This window comes from Vanessa cardui, chromosome 15 (assembly GCF_905220365.1).
Source record: "Vanessa cardui chromosome 15, ilVanCard2.1, whole genome shotgun sequence".
NCBI classification, from domain to species: Eukaryota; Metazoa; Arthropoda; class Insecta; order Lepidoptera; family Nymphalidae; genus Vanessa; species Vanessa cardui.
The window spans coordinates 8,726,982-8,746,886 of record NC_061137.1 but is presented as its reverse complement, the minus strand read 5'-3'; the positions used below and the strand labels follow the sequence as shown (position 1 = coordinate 8,746,886).

At 31.3% G+C, this 19,905-nt stretch overlaps 3 protein-coding genes across 3 annotated transcripts; 1 reads left to right on the top strand and 2 right to left on the bottom strand.

Annotated features, from left to right (window-relative positions):
• Positions 1–2,448: 2,448 nt before the first annotated feature.
• Positions 2,449–4,623, bottom strand: LOC124535900. The gene is made up of 3 exons (XM_047112302.1): positions 4,453–4,623; positions 3,921–4,047; positions 2,449–2,570 (listed from the first exon to the last, which is right to left on the bottom strand). Exons 1-3 carry the CDS (start codon positions 4,573–4,575, stop codon positions 2,449–2,451), a joined length of 372 nt encoding a protein of 123 aa, XP_046968258.1. The 5' UTR covers positions 4,576–4,623.
• Positions 4,624–5,970: 1,347 nt separating this feature from the next.
• LOC124535636 lies at positions 5,971–16,237 on the bottom strand. The gene is made up of 8 exons (XM_047111911.1): positions 15,974–16,237; positions 15,345–15,518; positions 14,785–14,899; positions 14,540–14,625; positions 8,709–8,876; positions 7,847–7,964; positions 7,623–7,708; positions 5,971–6,003 (listed from the first exon to the last, which is right to left on the bottom strand). Exons 1-8 carry the CDS (start codon positions 16,034–16,036, stop codon positions 5,986–5,988), a joined length of 828 nt encoding a protein of 275 aa, XP_046967867.1. The 5' UTR covers positions 16,037–16,237; the 3' UTR covers positions 5,971–5,985.
• On the top strand, positions 11,134–14,022 carry LOC124535638 (general odorant-binding protein 19d-like). Its single transcript, XM_047111913.1, has 5 exons — positions 11,134–11,232; positions 12,643–12,819; positions 12,935–13,049; positions 13,695–13,780; positions 13,868–14,022. Exons 1-5 carry the CDS (start codon positions 11,170–11,172, stop codon positions 13,883–13,885), a joined length of 459 nt encoding a protein of 152 aa, XP_046967869.1. The 5' UTR covers positions 11,134–11,169; the 3' UTR covers positions 13,886–14,022.
• Positions 16,238–19,905: the final 3,668 nt, after the last annotated feature.

Below are 19,905 nucleotides of genomic sequence, written 5' to 3'. Positions count from 1 at the left end.
CTAATTCCAATTACAGACATACAGACTGACATGGTATTTAATTTGCTCTAAAGTTTTATTACAGAAGCTACCTTGTACCAAAAATGAGTTTCTGGAAGACGCGTGGTCTTCATGGACGATTGGTCATGATGGACGAGTGGTCCTGGAAGGCGCGTGATCTTCGTGGAAGATTGGTCATGATGGATGTGTGATCTTGGAATGCGCTTGGTCTTCATTGATGGATGTGTGATCCTGAAAGGTGCTTGATCTTCGTGGAAGATTAGTTATGGTGGACGTGTGGTCCTGGAAGACGCTTAGTCTTGAACATGTGGTCCTGGAAGACTCTTGGTCTTGGACGTGTGGTCCTGGAAGACCCTTGGTCTTGGACGTGTGGTCCTGAAAGACGTTTGGTCTTGGACGTGTGGTCCTGAAAGACGTTTGGTCTTGGACATGTGGTTCTGAAAGGCGTTTGGTCTTGGACGTGTGGTCCTGAAAGACGTTTGGTCTTGGACGTGTGGTCCTGAAAGACGTTTGGTCTTGGACGTGTGGTCTTGAAAGACGTTTGGTCTTGGACGTGTAGTCCTGGAAGACGTTTGGTCTTGGACGTGTGGTCCTGAAAGACGTTTGGTCTTGGACGTGTGGTCTTTAAAAGCCGTTTGGTCTTTGACGTGTGGTCCTGGAAGACGTTTGGTCTTGGACGTGTGGTCCTGGAGGACGCTTGGTCTTGGACGTGTGGTCCTGGAAGACGTTTGGTCTTGGACGTGTGGTCCTGGAGGACGCTTGGTCTTGGACGTGTGGTCCTGGAAGACGTTTGGTCTTGGATGTGTGGTCCTGGAAGACGTTTGGTCTTGGACGTGTGGTCCTGGAAGACGTTTGGTCTTAGACGTGTGGTCCTGGAGGACGCTTGGTTATGCTGGACATGTGGTCCATTGAGACAGTTGGGACGCCTTCTGTCTGCTGTTCTGTTCACAGGTTTTACAACGCCTGGACTCCGACTTCGGATGACTTCACCGCTATAGAAATATTTGAGGTGGTATTGGGGAAAATAAGCAATGAGAGCTCTCACTTGTAATTTTTATTGGCTATGCGAACCTTACCGTTTATATCAGTTGTAGCATATCCCTAGACATGTGAATGTTTCAGATGACGAATGTAAGCCAATCGCAGAGCCCTAGACCGCACTAACTTCTCTGACTCTTTTGACACTGCGACTGCTGACTTCGAGCCAGAGCGCCGCTACCAACGCTACGAGGACGTCGCGAAGTCAGAAATGGCCGATTTAGGAGATTCCTTTAACTATGCAACTGGCTGGAAAGAATGAAATAAAAAAAAAGAAACAAAAGCGCGCGAAACTGCATCAAGCTGTCTTAAATTTTCGCGATGATTACACATTTAAATAAAACTATTTATAACGGATGAATCGCGTATATTAATTATTTTTTAATATATTAATTAATATATTTTATATATATTCTATAATATATTTTATATATATTCTAATTTTAATAAAATAATTAATATACGCGATTCATCCGTTATAAATAGTTTTATTTAACTGCATCAAGCTGTCATTATTCTATCATTTTGGGCGCGAACAGTAAGGTCAATAATATTGGCGCGACTTGTAATTTGTTATAAGTGTTATTTGTGTTTTATTTGGATTTGTAAACTCAACCGAGTAAGTAATTTACTTCAATATGTATGATTTGGTGATTTATTTATGTTAAGATATTTTAGAAGTTATAACTATTATGTTTGCTTGTAAATGATTGAAGTTGTTTATATTCTGATTAAAATTATTTATGATCTTGTCTTTTTTTAATCTATTTCACTTCTGTATGCTAAATATATAAATAAAAATACAAAAAGTTTTTATTTATTTTTTATTGAACACGGGTGCTTAAAAACCATAATCTTGAATCTCTGTATTCCTCAGCATAAAATTGAATATTTTGAATTTAATCTAATTTGAATCCCAGCTGAAACGAAAATCAAAGATAAATATTGTAATGCGACATTTTTGTTTAATAATTAGAGCATTTAATGTCACAAATTATTAAGTAGAAATTAAGCAAAACATATATGTACTTAACAAAAAAAAGTCTATATTTTGAACCAATATATGGGATGTACTATTTTGAGAGTCATTTTAATAATTTTAATTTGAGTAACAAATGTATTTATTTTAATAAAGACCTGAAACTATGTCTAATAGCAAATTGCAGATTTCAGATTTCAATTCAGCTGTGGGGCCTAAATGACCCCCAAATAAAAACAACATAGGGTTAAGCTTAAATTAGAGGAGCAAACTAGAGTGTTTTAACTTTTATTCCTTGTATCGAAAAACACATTCAGACGTTGGTACTGATTCCTGCGCCTAAACAGACAATTTCGTACGCATATGGCCAAAACACAGCAATATAAATAATTACTGATTGGCGTTTTAATAACTATTATTATTATTATTATTCAATAATTAATAAAAATCCAGTTAATATAACATACCGCAACTGCATTTTCTGTCGAACATTTGAATATAAGAGCAGCTCGTTCACACCCCTCTTTGCCATCACTAACCGTTTCGTCGTTGACTAAAAAATATATTTACTAATTATTTTTTTTACATATGTAATAGTAAATATCTTCTATTAGTTTCTAATTGTTAGTACACATATTAAAATAGTTAAGGATTAATGTTTCCAGACCAAATATAATCTAAAGAGCTGCAAAAATGTTTTGAAATATAAATACTTATTCTTGTTTATTATAATATTAAATTTCTTTCTTCTGTACATAGCATTTCAGACCTTTGTTCAGAAATTTTAAAATCAAAATCAGTAAAAATCATGAATGTTACTGAGGCGATAGAGACCTGGAAGATAAAGTGCCCTAATGATGATATCCCTCTAAGGAAGTTACAAAACAAAAACTTTGGGTTTCTTCATTGGTTCACGCTACACTACACAGTATGACACAAAATTTAACAAGTGCTCAAGACCGTGCCAGGCTTCTAGCGTTATCATCTAAAGAGTCTAGTCACTGGTTGAATTCATTGCCCTCTAAAAATCTTGGGACACTTTTAGATAATGAATGTTATCGCATATCGATTGGTCTCCGACTGGGAACACCTCTGTGTTCTGAGCACAGATGCCCGTGTGGAAAGGAGGTGGACTCTTTCGGTTTACATGGTCTCTCTTGCCCAAGGAGTTCAGGTAGGCTTTTCCGCCACGGTTCTCTTAATGACATAATAAAAAGGGCTCTTGCCACCATCGACGTTCCTGCTCTTACTGAGCCTCGTGGAATTAGTCGTGATGATGGTAATAGACCTGATGGATTAACATTGGTTCCCTGGGTCGGGCCCTTGTGTGGGACGCTACATGTGTTGACACACTGGCGCCATCTCATATTCGAGAAAGAATGTTAAGAGCCGGTGCCGCTGCGGAAAAAGCTGAAGCCAAAAAAAAACTAAATATTCGTGTATTATATTACTTTTTTGTTCCATTTGCTGTCGAAACGCTTGGCCCTTGGAGAAGTGGTGCAAAAAGCTTCATCAAAAATATAACACCTCGCCTCATTGCCTCCACTGGTGACAGGAGGGCTGGTTCGTTTTATGCCCAGAGGATCGGAATTGCGATTCAACGGGGAAATGCTGCTAGCATTCTTGCCACCATTCCACGCGGTCAAGATTTATACAGTAACTAGTTTTAATTCATATTTGTATATATATTTAAGCATTTAATGTTGTTAATTCTTATGTTAATAAACTTATTCTTATTTTAAAATTGTAATATAAAATAATTAAACATTACGACAATGAACCAAAAACCTTTAATGCTCTATTATGGAGAAGGTTTTTATACTATCCACTTTTATAATTCATCCCTGATGAAACGATGGTGTGAAGTTTATTATGTTTATAGTTTATCAATAATGTACTTTACCTTTACTGCATATATCAACCAATTTTTTCGCGTTTTCAAATCTTTTACTATCATCTGCCTTTCCACTTTTCACTAATTCGGCAAGCTTGTAGCCGGCTTCGGTATCGTACATACCGTCGCTATTCATCTGAGGACATAGAATAAAAATATAAACACAGGATAAGAATCAATATAACTTTATGTTAGTCGATCCTAATCTATGTTATCTGAGTGGTTAACAAAAAATTCGTCACAGCTAATACTGGTATAACTCGGGAAAGATCTATTACTGGCAGTGAAATGCAATGGGCTGATCATGTTGAGATTTCAGTTGTGTTAGTAATATATATGTGTCGGATCCATCATGGGTACTTCCATCGGCAAGGGATGAATTTTAAACACACATTAAACTCATGCAACGGTCTTTAAAGCAAAATCTTTGATTAAAATATATGAAAAATAAAACCGTTTGTTTGAATCGATGGACAAACGAGGGAAAAAATAATGAAAATATACTGAAATGTATTTATGATAAAAGATACTGATTACTCACATTTCCCAGCTTCTTGTAGCCGCAAGCCAGAAGACACTTGACTTCCCGTTTAGTTGGAACTATCAGCTGTTTCAATTTAAGCGCTTCTGTCATATCTACTGGATGATCTTTCATACAACTCATTAATGTTGCTACGAATTTGTCTTTAAGCTCCTTGTCATTCAACGCCTAAACATTGTTTTATATTAACTTTTGCAACAATAATATGAATTAGAAAAACATGATTCAGTAGAAAAAGTGTACATCGTGTGTCTTTATAAAGACCTAGTAGTCGCCCGCAGATTCGCTCATTTTAGGGTGTTAGTTGTCATGTTTTAGGCAAAAAAGTACCCTATGCCCTTTCTCGGAGTTCAAGTTTGCTTCATACCAAATTTCATAAAATTCGGTTCAGCTGTTCAGGTCGTAAAAGACAACAACAAAACAACAACAACAGCCTGTAAATTCCCACTGCTGGGCTAAAGGCCTCCTCTCCCTTTGAAGAGAAGGTTTGGAACATATTCCACCACGCTGTTCCAGTGCGGGTTGGTGGAATACATATGTGGCAGAATTTCTATGAAATTTGTCACATGCAGGTTTCCTCACGATGTTTTCCTTCACCGCTGAGCACGAGATGAATTATAAAGACAAATTAAGCACATGAATCAGCGGTGCTGCCTGGGTTTGAACCCGTAATCATCGGTTAAGATGCACGCGTTCTAACCACTGGGGCATCTCGACTCTTACTAGGCCATCTCGACTCTTCGTAAAAGACATACAGATTTATTTTCACATTTATAATATTTATATAGATAATAGCTACTATTATTAATCTTTTAATCTCAGTTTCTTCCTAGTACCTAATAGTAACTTAATTTTATTCTAGGAATTGGTACAATAAACGGGTCAAGTCGAATCTGCGACTTTTACATCGCTGGGCAACACGTTAACCATTGCGCTCTAATTAACCGTAACGTAACATATTCGTATTATTGCTTACGATCATTAATATCAATCAATTATATGCCTCGATGAGAAGAAAGACAAAACATAAAATTTATAAAAAACGACTTACATTTGAATAGCCTGTAAAATATATGACAAATAAAAGACTAAACTTCAAAGAATACATCGTATAGTTTTGCACAGAGAACCGTTATTAACTCGTAGCTAAATAGAAATAACGTAAACTAATTTATACGTTACTTTTTAAACAAAATGAATAGCCTTATTTATCTTAATAAATTCATATAATCCCATAATGATTCACTTCCGATGTTTGAATTAATTTTAAAAATAATAATTACACACTCCAAATAAAATCTGATATCGCATATGATTGTAATCAAACTGATAAAAGTTGTTAAGTTAATAGGTAGTCATTTATAATGTGTTATTAAATTTAAAATACAAATAAAACAAAATAATAATGCACATATATTTTTTATTTAAATAAATTTTCCAACAGCATCTATATACATACTTTAACTAATGTTATTCTTAAAGTTGTTAAGAGGTCTTGTTAATATATCGTTGTGACTTAAGTCTTAGACTTCTTTACATTTGGAAATCAAACTGAAACAGAGAAAATATTTATTTTACTAAATCTTCAAGAAATCGATATCTGATTAATAAAAATATATATAATTTTGACGAATATTGACAGGGACAAATCTACAGGAGGGCTTTTTGGCCTGCAGTCAAAGTTAGGAAGTTGCAAATTTAAAAAACTCAATTCAGTCATAAAGTTGGCAACCCTGATATAGACGAAACCATTTGCGCGCCTATCGAATGGAACGAGAACGGAACTACGTCGTTGGTGATCGTGTACAGGCTTCATGCATCAATTTGTCGGGGGCAACAAGTTTTTTTACCAACTAGTGTACTAGTTGTATGCAGGCAGGATCTTTGAAAAGATTCTTGATGCATATTTTATTCAGGTCCTCGATTAGGGGGGTGGGATCAGAGTTAGAGTACGGGCTTAGGGCGACCGAACTTCGATGCCTTGAAGACTCAGACAATGCAGGCATCAAACCAAGTTTTCTCGGAACAAATCTGAGGGGATTTGGTGGGATATGGCTAACGCCATTAAGTCTTCCGCGCTTTAAAGGAGGCAATTTTATTAACGCGTGATCGATGGAACGGATGAATAATGATGGTGATGATGAATATTTTGTAAGTCAAGTTACAAAAACAGAGGCGTTTTTTATTTCATTATCTATGTCATGTTCCCCTTAAGAGCCGTTTATCCTTCACCTTTAATCACCATTAAGAGGACTGTAAATAAGGTGTAAGCTCATTAACATCGCTGCTGTCTTTAATCACTTTGCAACCACCGCACCAAATTCTAAATATTCTTTATTCAACTAGGCTCATAGAAGCACTTATTAATCGTCACATTACAGTGTCACAGTTACAATTAAATTTAAAGGTATCAACTTTCAGGAAATTTGACACAAATAACTTTAACTTGAAAAGAAAGATCAATCATATATAACGAAAATAAAAAGGATCAAAAATTGAACCTTGTTGAACGCCTATTCTAAGGATCCTTTGTCCCGTTAATATATAGTTGTTTGATTATTGATGATTTGATTAGTTAATAATATAATTTATTCCTATTCTTGTACTATTACTATCGCTAAACTTTAATTTTACATTACTATAATATGTTTTTTTTTTTCAAAACATATTTTCAAATTCATGATGAATGAATGAAATGAATTTGAATATGAATTCATTTAAAGGATGAGGCACAAAATTTATCTGGATCCTATGTCGTTAATTCTAAGTGAAGTACTTTGGAACTCACAATATCCTCGAAATAATTGATTTTATGTTTTTTACCACCTATGCCCAATTATTTGGTGTACATTTAAGTAGATATTTAAGTAGGCGTAGGTGTCCTTTCTTTACCTAGTTTTAATAGCATTTTTTTATTTCTTATTTATGCAACGTCAAATTTCTTATTATGAGTAACTTTACAAAATACACGAAGGCATTGATTAAGTAGGCAGATCCCTAATTATTATTAGCCCAGAGCCCCGTGCAAGTTCGATTTGGTTGATTTGAGTAAGAAAATGTCAGGACTTTGGTGAGAGATATACAGAGATGCAGATAGATATCTTACGAGTACAAGTAGGTCTCAGAGACGAAGATGAAAAAATTTAAGTAATTAAAAAAAGGAAACTAACCAGCGAAGCTTTTTCCGTACTGCATTTAAATATTAAAGCAGCTCGTTCACAACCCTTATTCCCATCAGACACGTTAACGTCATTAACTGAAAAAATAAAACAAAGATATAAATATGTTGTGATTTTAAATTATGAGCTAAGAGACTACTGTGCTTTAAATTTTCGATATTAAATTTTGTCTATAACTTCTACCAACTTAGTCTATTGTAACATATAAGTTCTACCATATTTGCATGCTTCAGTAAATTTCTTCGCGTTTTCAAGCCGATCAGGGTCATTAGCTAAATACTTGTCAGCGATTTTGTTGACACCCTCAATTGCCAGATTTCCTTGATCGTCCATCTGAAAAATTATAAAATTTTATTTACATTTTATGACGTATCGAAACTAAAGTTTTGAATAAGGCAAAATTATTTGTTTCCATTAGACGAAAAAAAAAACAGTATACAAAATTGGCAATCAAATTGAATTGTCATTGTTCAAACACCGACAGAGCATGTAATTGTAGTCATTTTATATTAACCTTGGGAACGTGGGATACATCAGTGATATACTTACTTTTGTATTGAATTTCTACCGTTTTACGTTCATTTAATATAAACGCTTATCAGATTTTGGCATTTTTTTGTAAATAGGATAGAGATCGTGATATAAAATGGTAAATTAAAAATGGTCCAAACGGGTTATTTATTCGAAATCGCATAGACTCCTTCAAAAATTTTAAAGGAGTTTGTGCGATATGTGCGATTGAACCAGCCGCGGTTACGGCGTTTAAAAAATAATAAATAATATTCTTGGATTGACATGTGTTGACTACGTTCTAAATTAAGAAAAAGTCTACTAACGAAATGATGTCTCGACCTGTGAGTTACAATTTTTGGAGTTTAATGTGAAAGATTTTATCATAAAATTTACAAGATGTAATATACAAAGTTTTTTCAATCTCTTTATTCATCAAACATATTTAATTCACTTTATGATATATTTTCTGTACAAAAAGTAACCTGATATCAAATACAAATTCTTCCAGATACAATAGCTGGTGATTTGAAAATTATCTTTTAGTAAAATTTAAAAACTTCTTACCATTCCTGATGTTTTGTAGGCGCACGCGAAAAGGCATTTAGCGTTCTCATTATCGGGCATCTGTCTGTTACTAAGCTGTACCATATCATCTTCAGAAATAGGAAACTCCTTGGCGCAGTTCATGATTATTTCTACATATTGGTGTTTCAACTCTTCTATATCAATTGCCTGTAAAGTTGTTTAATTTTAATTAATATTCGGTTTTTATTGAATCGAATTGAATTTGTAATATTTATCCTTGTTTTTTATTCCAAATTTTATAAATTTAAGTGATAAAATTTTTACAAGCTGAATATCACGATACAGTAAAAAAAGTTTTATTTATTTAGCAAATATGTTTAAGAAAACACTGGAATAAAATTGGAATTTAGTAAATTTTTTTATTGCCACATTATGTCGAGTGCCCTAGGGAACCTGGAATAAGACGGCCCTAATCTTGCCCACAAATTTTACACGAGCCCCGTCATGTTACAGCAACCTGTACTGTATAATTTACACAATAGTATACTATATTTGTATAAATTCTTACCATTGCACGTAAGTTTAATAAAATGGCTATATAAAAAAAGAACTTTATGAATGTTTTAACCATTTTGGATGAATCGTTTTTGTCGCGGACAAAACTGAAGTGTAAATGTGTTTAATGGTCTACATAACCATTTATTTATATATGCTATATAATAATTGTGATTACTCCAATGATAAACTTGAAATCACAATAGATACAATAGCACACCAATCTTTAGAAGTAGCTATGGAAAAAATCATCCTAATAGTTTGGAAATAAGCAATAAAATAGCATAGCAAGAAATGTATGAAATCCAACAAAAGGATCATTATCAAATTATCTATATTGTGATATATATTTATAAAAGTAAGTGAAACTCTATAAAAACATTCAGTTGACCTATTTAGCACTAAATGATCGTTTGTACAAATTGTGGGAAAATTTTCGCGTTTAACTGTAAAGCCGGTCGGTATCTGCTGACACACGAAAATATAAAGATCTTTCAAATTTTTAGATTTTAAAGTTTCCATGTTGTGAGTTCTACAAATTTACAATTTGTATTTTTAATAAAAATACAAATTGTCTGGTCTATTTTTATACGACAAAATAAGGAACACAAGAATTATTTTTCATGTTATTCGATTGTCTTTCTATCTTAAAAATTGAGGAAGTGTTTTGTAAATAAAGTTTAAGCAAAATTTCGACTGAAACCCTTACTTAGGACTGGCTTGAATTTTATTTAAAATACATTACAAATACTTTAATAGGTTGGATAAAGTTGGAAATGCAACTGTTAAAATTATTTGAAAAAGAGCGGAAAACCACGATTTCCGAGGTTCGCTCGAATGCATGCCTTTAGAACTTATGCAATTACATATTGTAATTTCAGTAGTTCGGGATGGCCAAAATAATATTAACGTTTTACAATTATGCTTCATCTCTCTATCTTTTGTTACAATGCCCCGCAATCGTCCAATTGTTTTCTAATGACAGCTCAATCATATTTAAAATAAAAAATAGTGTTACATGCCAGTATTAAATGCTGTGCATTTAATTCCATTAATTACAGTTAAAATAATATTAATTACAGTTTTACATTAACTACAATAATCATTGTATATAATAAAGATAGCCCCTGATAAATTCATAATATGCAATAATGTAATATAAATTATGATACAGAATCAAATGTCTTAACACCGTATTGAAGGCTAAGGTTACTCTTGTAACATTATAAACTTTAAAAAAATGGTTTCTTTGATAAATAAACATTAAATAAACCAAATTTTTATTCATTTTTTCCTTTACATTCTTACGTTATAAATGTTATGCAGGGGAGAAGGGACTTGGATTCTTATTTTTTCTTATCATAGAGGGGGAGGGTGTCAAAAATAGTGAAAATAGTCTTACGTCATAAATGAATGGCCTCAAAATAGCATAAGCAAGCTAACATGTATGACTTCTACTGCAAAACCATAATATTGTCGTTATTATTTTTACAAAAACAATATTACATAAGCACCGACTTTTCAACTATTCCTATTAAATACCTAACAACTAATCGATTATTGTCATACCCACTTCCACTAGTTTATCAAGACCCCTATAATTCCTCTTTTATAATCCTAGTATAAAACGACTTAAAAGAGTTTCTAGAGAACCTCATGATCTGTTGGTCTAACAGGCACTGGCCTGACGCGGCAGTCAATACAATCATGTACAAAATAATCGTTAGTCGAAAATCTTTAATTAAGAGAATTACGCAGCAATACCGTATGCATAATACGCAGTATCATTTCCGAAATTTACAAATTATCTCTAATAATAAGCTTGGTATGTATGTCATTGTGCTGATTATTAGACTACCATGTATATAAGTTTGTTACTAGTAATGAATTTCTCACATTACAAAGTATTATCACATCGAAAAGGTCGTAACATCATTATTTAAAAATGTTCAGATTTGTGCTTTTAATTTCCTTCTTGTTAATCAATTACATGGTTGTCGATATCGCAGTAAGTTACTTTAATATATCTATTGTTATATTTTCATTTAAAATGTATTTGCGTCTGGAAAAGTAACACCAACTCATCATATATTTACCAACAAATAGCATTTTTTACATTTTTTGTGTACTAAATGAGTAAGCCAGTGTAAATACAAGCACAATCCCATGTTCTATGGTCACCCATGACAACTTAATATTGCCGTGGCAATGTATATGTTCAGAGATGACCACGGCAAAAGTCATGGTCTTTTTGACTATGCTAGCTAGCTTTATCCAATAAAGAAGCGTTTACACTTGTTTATTGATAGTAAAAAATCTATCACCGGTTCGGAATTTAACACCTCAGACATGAGAAGAACTGTCGAATGAAATTCAGCGGGATATTTTTTTACCCGACTGCCAAAGAAGGAGGGTAATGTTTTTCGAGTGTATGTAAGTATGTATGTATGTCTTTTCCTTTGTGACCTCCTGTAGCCTAAACGGCTTGATGGATTTTGATGTATGAGGTATCGTTAGATTTGTCTTGATTACGGGAGTGTCATAGGATACATTTTATCCTAAAAGTCCCACGGGATAAAGACATAATAATATTTTTTCTAAATTTCCCTTTAAAAAAATATGTATGCGGTATCATTAGATTCATTTCAATCACGGGAGTAATTAATATAGGATACGTTTTTTCTCAAAATTCCCACGGGAACATGTTAATTCTGCGTCAACGCAAAGTTTTACTCTTTTTTTAGTGTGCAGTCGGGTATTTTGTTTTTTTAATAATATCATATATTATTAATGTCATGTTCCACAAAAATATGTTTATTGTTATTGTACACGTGTACAATAAAAATAAACAAATTTTTGTTATTTAAAACTGCTCTGGACGCCATATCTCATTATCAAGGTGTGCAATCATCTAAAAAGTCATTAGTGTCGTAATATCCTTCAGCACACAAACGCTGTTAACGTTTCCTTTGAATTTTAAAATTGAAAATATTTGAACGTTTTCTGAGATCCACATTTACTATTGGTATTACCTCTTACATATGCTGTCTAAAAGTGATAAATTGTTATATAATGTTCTATTTTTTTTTTCATACCCATACAAAAATTCCTTTATGCAATATTTTACATAACACTTACTTATTGATAATCAAATTAAACACTACCATAGGTTCGCAAAAAAAATGTCTCGAAATTAAAGATTTTGAGGTTTTTTAACCTATATTCACTATATATATATATTGTTATTATGGAATATGGAATATGTACCAAACCTTCTTCTCAAAGGGAGAAAAAAAAAGCCAAAAAAAAAAAAAAGAAAAAGCCCAGCAGTGAGAATTTACAGGCTGTTGTTGTTGTTGTTGTTGTATTTTGTTATTGCTGATATGATCATCAACCTAAAACCTTGATTGTTTATTAGGCTATGACAGCTGATCAAAAGGCAATGATACACAAGCATTTTGAGGAAATAGGTGTAGAGTGTATAAAGGATAACGTTATCTCAAAAGAAGATATCGCCAATCTCAAAGGAAAGAAGATACCTACTGGTGACAATGCTCCTTGCTTCCTAGCCTGCATGTTCAGAAAACTAGGCGTTGTAAGTAAATATTATTTCAAACTTAAAAAAAGGTTTTATTATATAAAATTATTTTTTAAAAGGCGATAAGATAGTTTTATAGCAGAGTATATAATGATTTTATAACAATTTCTAGTTGGATGACGCCGGCTTGCTTCAGAAAGAGACAGTGCTGGATCTCGCCAAAAAAGTTTTTAATGACGAAGAAGAATTAAAGATTATTGAAAATTATCTCCATTCCTGTTCGCATAGTAAGTTATTCTGATGTTTTATTTTATTTTTTTATGGAAGATATATTAAATAATTATTTCATTGGATAATAATATTCGAAATATGGTCCGTCATGTAAACCTTCTTACTTAAAAAAAAAGAGAAACAATAATAAAAAAAACAACAATTATCCACTCATCAATTATGCTCTTGTAATGAACTCTTTATAGTAACAGTAATAACTTGATTTACGATGATAAGCTACAAAATAATATAGGGGAATTCTAACAAATTGTCACTTCTCGCAACCATATTATATAGGGGAATTGTATACGAATGTATTGTAGTTATAGGCGTTTAAAGAGTGTGAATGAGTTGTGTATATCTACTTAAGTACCTATGTGTTTGAGTAGTGCGAAAATATATATTAATCCTCTTTACTATAGCTTAATGGTGTACGAGCTGCGTATGGGAAAATCCAATTTATATTATTAATGTAATAAAAAAGTAATTGCTATTCTTATTTAAAATAGATCTTATACATGATTAGATTAATAAATCTTACAAGATAATACCCAATGGAATAGTTCGACTCTCAAAATATATAAATTAAGTGATTTATATATTATATATTTGGACAAAATTAATTCAACAATATAATGATTATGTATAAAATATATTTTCAGTTAATTCAGAGCCAGTGGGAGACGGTGATAAAGGCTGTGAACGTTCCATGCTGGCTTACAAGTGCATGATAGAAAATGCATCGCAGGTAAATTGATCGTTATTAATTGAGTTTATAAAGTATATAATTCAAAATACGTTCTTAATTTAAATGTATTTTTTTTTTCTTTTTCAGTTTGGTATTGATATTTAATGGAAATATTCTCCATCTCAAATTAATTTAACCAATGAAAAATGGAATGCATGTGTTTTTAAATTAAACATTAATATAAGCGGATAAATGTTTTATGTAAAGATAAACAATGTTTTCAATAATAAATAAAAGTGGTATATAAAATTATAATTGCTTTATTTCAAGTTAAACATAACAAAGTCAAGGAACATTTGTAAATAATTTGTAAAAGTAAAGATCTTTGTTTTTCAAATATGCTGACTTAACGAGCCTGGCCAAACTGAAACAAAAAATATACATAAATAAGTTATATGCTGTTACATAGTTCTATATATACATGAAAATAAAACATAATTAACAACCAGTTAAATTTAATGTTAATATTGAAAAATATGTATTTTTTGTATTTAGCTGAGGATTTGGGCGATATTCATTAGATTCAAAAGTAGTTTAAAACTATAAGAACGTAGTTGTATCTTCGAATTTTGAAAAATAACCTATTTCGGCCTATGCACTAACACAACACAATACCTGGCCAAAAAAAATGATTAATATACCTACTTACATTTTTAATTAGATTTATTATCTTAATAAAAAGTTATACCTACTTTATAAAATACAGCTAATATTGCATAAAACACATTTAAAAGGAAATAAATACTAAATTTCTCTTACCGCTCCCTTAAATGGGATGAAGCATTCGTACAAAAGCTTGGCGCGGTCACAACCGGCCTCTCCGTCGCTTACATCCTTCTCGTTAACTGAAATAAAAATATCAATCTTTATTTTAAGGAATTTTTAAAATGAATTCTGCCGTATTAAAAAAACATTAAAGATTTCATATACACAACAGTAATTTAATCATGATGTCATCGTATTTATGCTCTTAATATTTATAAAAAAATTATAGTAAATTTTACCGGATGTGCAAGTTTTGATGATATCCAAAGCTTTCTGTTGATCATCCTCATTTGTCAAGAACTTCTTGGTAATTTCTTCAGCTTTTTCAGGAACAAATAGTCCTTGTTCGTCAATCTGAAATGTAACCCATTTCAAAAGTTTTTTTTTAATTATTTTTATAGAAACAATTTTTCTACAAAAATGCTTACTTAAACATATAAGTCATTTATACATTACTGTTACTCTATTAAGTATTTTAAATAAGTATTATAAAAGTCCCTTGTATATAAAATTATTTATTGTATAATTTAATTTTTCGGTATAGGAGCAAGTTCTGTGTCTCAGCCTTAAAGGTGTTTACTAAACTTTTAGATTCAATCATGAATTAAAAAACAAATAGAAAAATAATCTTTTTTTACTATGCAATTTAAAACTTCGCAAAATATAAAACCATCGTCTCTTTATTGATTGTCTGTTAGAATTCATAGCGTATTTTAAAGGATCTCTAAGCGTACAAACGATGAGGTTTATCTTTGTTCTTGTTTTATACCATAAAAAGATAAATAATTATCTTACTTACCACATTAACTTTCTTAAATATACATCCCATTAGACAAGGGTTGATGGTACCAATCTGACCAGCTTCTTTGGCTTCTTTGATCTGCTCCTCTGTCACTCCGTACTCCTTGCTACATTCGGCTATGAAGGGTAGTAAACCTGCGTGGATGTTAGACTTTTCATCGTCAGACAATGCCTGTAAAACATTTAATATTTTTTTAAATAAATACTTTCTTATTTTCATTGGACCTCGAATGAATATAAGAAAGTATTTATTTAAAATTAATGTTTCTACGTATACACATTTAAAAAAAAAGAAGTTTTCATTATAATTGGAAGTTAAAAATATGTATTACTGTTTATTCATTTAAACAATTCGTTTAACTATTTATTACAATATGTTATATACATATATTTATTACAATTATTATAAATGAAGCTACCGATTATACTGACGCGGTATTTACCCCCATGACAAATAAAATATACATATATTTTAAATTTTAAGTAAAAAAAAAATCACACTAGACAAAATATAATTATATATTTTTTATATAATTTTATTCACTTTTATCATATTTTTATGCAATTGGAAAGTGCATTTAGTATAAAACAAAATATTTATAAAAATAAAATAAAAATTTTACTTACTTTAACGTTCCCCAAATTAATGGCTACTCCAATTACGAGAAACACAAATGTTAGTGACGTCATTATTAAAATAATATATTTATTTATAGGAATGCGACTGTACCGTCTCCCTGCTCAATGTTTACTTGCTCTGACAAAGCTGATCTTATATATATACAAAACAAGCATGGTCAAGCAATATTTTTTCTAAGATTATTATCTGAACCTAGCTTCGTACGAGCGATTAGTATCCACGTAAAAACAGGTTATTTCTTAGTTATTTTGATCATTTGATAGATATATCATATTATCTTTGTTCATAACACGTCATGGAACATTACCTGCTGCCTGTTGGTAATTTGTTTGTTAAGTACAGCAACATTAATCTAATATTTTTTAGCGTTACAATTAACGTTACTAAATAACGTAATTTACGATTCCCCAAATTAAAAGGAATCCATTCCTGTGTTATTATAAGTAATACTTCGTATTAAAAAGTATAAACATAAAAGATGTTTATGAAAATTAATATGTACATGTATATTGATAAGTAAGTCGAAATTATTAATAACAAAAAAAAAACACTTTTAGTATTTTGAGTGCGTTCGCGTACTATAACCCTATTTGGATTAAATTGACCTTATTTTAGATATCATTTTAAAGTTATGGCTGTATTATAGCTAAAATGCATATGTAAAAGAAAAAAGTTACCTTTAATGAATTGAATAATTACATATTAATCAAATTAGAAGCTTATAACATAACACAAGCAACAATTAATACAATATAGCTTCGATCTCATTTGTAGCCTTGACAAATGATTTAAATATAATGTATGGGTTATCAAAAAGCACATCTCTGTTATGGTTTTTCTGATTTCTATAATCTGAATGTTTGCTAAATCTTCTAGGAAGATGAGACCAGCATATACCTACAATTTCATCTAAATCATCGCAGTCGTCGCTATTTAATTATTGGGAAGCTGAACTATTTGAATTAAGGTGAAATGCCGTTAGTTATGAGTACATAAATATGAAGATATAAAGTGCGCAATGCACACAGGATTATGCTGAAAATGTATACGTTTGGTGTCATTTTAGTCTACTTTTAAAATTCAGAAGCTCATTATAACATTTACTGGACTAAAGCTTTCCGAAAATCGAACCTATTGCTCGACTTAGTTATATACTGATGGGATAATATTCAGATATATTATTGTTCTTTGCAGATCCTCAGCCAAGTAGGATATTAATCATAAGTTTGACTGTAGGGCTTTGTATAAGGCCTCGAATTAAAGAGGATACCCTGTTGACCGCCACAGAAACATATATCGCAATTTTTATACAAAAACATTGGGAAGTAGGATTACCCAGTGTGCTATCTTTGGTCTTTATAATTTATTTTATTTTGTAAAGATGTCTGTCAATATTTAACACATTACTTCTAAATATATATATTTTGGCCGTATCTTCTAATATATTACGACTTTTTTTTTTATTGTTATTCAAATTTCATCTGTGATCATTAGTTTGTATACCTGTAAATGGATTAGAGTTTTAAATCGTATAACCTTTTGTTTATTATTTCTGTTGTGATAACCGATTATTCGGTAGACCTTTATAAGAATATAAATAATGGGAAAAAATATAAATGTGCATATGGTGTTTTATTTTATTAAAATAACTTGTAAAACCAGTTTAGTTTATCAGTGATGTCGACTTTGACATTGTAAGATTTTAGCAGTTTTAACTTCACACATAGTACAACATATATAATTATCATTGATTGTAATTTATGTAGTCCAGCAATAAACTTGACATCTGAGTGGTAATCAGTCATTATTTGGAGCAGTTACTTCATTGAAGTATTAGTAAACATGGGATCTAAAGGGAAGGTAGGATCTTAAGTTTTTATTTCCAATAATTATTACTCTGGCTCACTCTGCTTTCAAATCAAATTACTAGAACTCAAAGTATGAATGTTTGAAGAATACTGAATCAGTTGTGCAACCAAACGAACCTTATAGATAATTGAGGCCTTACTTGTTTAATCTTACTAGTTTAGAGACGGCGTATATATAACGTCCGTTTGGTTATAAAAAGTAAGTTTCGAAAATCGAATGAGTTCGATTTCGATGTGGTTTATATTAAATTTGTTAGCAATATGTTTTATCAGTTATATACAAAGGATATTCTATTAAACCTATATGACCTACCAACATTGCCAATACTTTTTTAGCGTTGATTTATTGTATAAAGGTTCGAGCATCTTGAAAGCGAATAACTTGTTTTGTTTATTTAGCTTCAACATATGAACTTTAGTCAAACAAGTTATTATATATAGGTAAATATTAATATGAACTATATTGTCGAACTTTTGAGCTACAACCATTTTTTTTTTGGTACACAAAAGTTGCATGAGGTGCAACAGGCGGCCTTATCGCTAAGTAGCGATCTCTTCCAGGCAACCTTTGGGCAGAGGATCAAATATTTACAATTTTTCTTATATTCAAATGGTATGCGACATATAGTATATAGTAAAGAACATCGATATTTTTTTTATTATTAGATATAATTAAAAATATATTTATATTTTAATTCACGCCGGGCAAAGCCTAGTAGATTAATAACATCATTTTTTATAGACCATATTGAACCATGTAGCCTGTAATGAAGGGAAAATCTATGATGACTCAGTGATACAATTGACCAAAAATAGCATACAGATAAAAAACAAAACAAAAAAGATTGATGATGGTATGCTAATAAATTGCGAAGCTGTTTGACCGATCGCCATTAGATATAGCTGGCTAGGTAATACTAGTATACGCATTTTGTTCATGTACTATGTTTTTAAACTATCCGCTTTGTTCTAACTTACAGCACAGCGTCAATTCGAGGACTTTTTCACCTTAAACATAACACTATAACACCACATTTATACTTGTATTACCAACCAAATAATTCAGAATGAATATTTTTGTGTACTTTCATCAGAAATCCTTTCTTAATTTGTTGATAATTTACCGAAGCGTACCGAGGCTGAATATTGGATAAGATTTGTTATACGTACTTCATAACTATTCCTTAATCTGTGTTTACACATCTTAATATGCTGTAATAACGAACCAATTCCAACGCAAAGAATATTTTATAAAAGCTAATACATGAGTTATTGTTAAAAACCATACATTTTTAAATACAAATGTATTAATCTGCACATTTAATCTTGTAAATGAGCGATTAAATACACTATAGATAATTTAAAAACTGTATAAAAAATACATGAATATTTAAACGGAATAATGTGAAGTAACTATGCTAACAAAACATACCAATAAATACATATTTAGAATTGACCAAAACCGTTTGGAAAAACTTCTTGTAGTTATTAAAACCGACGGCAACGCACACCACGATTTCCACGCCACTGCCCAATCCAAGCTACTTATTATTGTTTAATAGTGACTGGTTAGTGTTTTAAGGAATGAAAGTTAAAAATCATTTTATTATTAGATTATTACTACTAATATAATGATATAGCATAGAATATAGCATAGTAACGGAATCCAAATTGTACTTTTAAAATTATTTAATGTGTAGACCTGTCTGCTCCCTTTGTAAAATAAAAACTGATTGATTATCAGTAGCGTTACCCCAAAGTAATAAGCCATATGACAAAATACTATAAAAATGACCAAAATATACAAGAAGTTTTAAATAATAAATTCAAAACTAAATTATTTATTCGAAACCAAACGTGTATCTTTATAATGCACTTTGTACATCGCCACATATTTTTGTCGATCGTAAAAATGTATGAAGTACCGTCAACAAACAACACCATATCACAAATTCCTTTAAGATAGATAAGGTGATCCTATATATGTATTAGAAATGAAAATGGATCCAAAATTGTCCCTTGTGGCATGCGTCACAAACGTTGTGTACTAA

Excerpts from the sequence above, each read along its gene's own strand:
- LOC124535900 (XM_047112302.1), bottom strand. The coding sequence starts at position 4,575 with ATGAGTTGTATGAAAGATCATCCAGTAGATATGACAGAAGCGCTTAAA. Across the intron at positions 4,048-4,452 it reads GCTACAAGAAGCTGGGAAAT|ATGAATAGCGACGGTATGTA; the intron begins GTGAGTAATCAG and ends CTATGTCCTCAG. Across the intron at positions 2,571-3,920 it reads GGTTGATATATGCAGTAAAG|TCAACGACGAAACGGTTAGT; the intron begins GTAAAGTACATT and ends TATATTTTTTAG.
- LOC124535638 (XM_047111913.1), top strand. The coding sequence starts at position 11,170 with ATGTTCAGATTTGTGCTTTTAATTTCCTTCTTGTTAATCAATTACATG. Across the intron at positions 11,233-12,642 it reads ACATGGTTGTCGATATCGCA|GCTATGACAGCTGATCAAAA; the intron begins GTAAGTTACTTT and ends ATTGTTTATTAG. Across the intron at positions 12,820-12,934 it reads TGTTCAGAAAACTAGGCGTT|TTGGATGACGCCGGCTTGCT; the intron begins GTAAGTAAATAT and ends AACAATTTCTAG.
- LOC124535636 (XM_047111911.1), bottom strand. The coding sequence starts at position 16,036 with ATGACGTCACTAACATTTGTGTTTCTCGTAATTGGAGTAGCCATTAAT. Across the intron at positions 15,519-15,973 it reads TTAATTTGGGGAACGTTAAA|GCATTGTCTGACGATGAAAA; the intron begins GTAAGTAAAATT and ends AATGTTTTACAG. Across the intron at positions 8,877-14,539 it reads TCATCCCATTTAAGGGAGCG|GCAATTGATATAGAAGAGTT; the intron begins GTAAGAGAAATT and ends ACAACTTTACAG.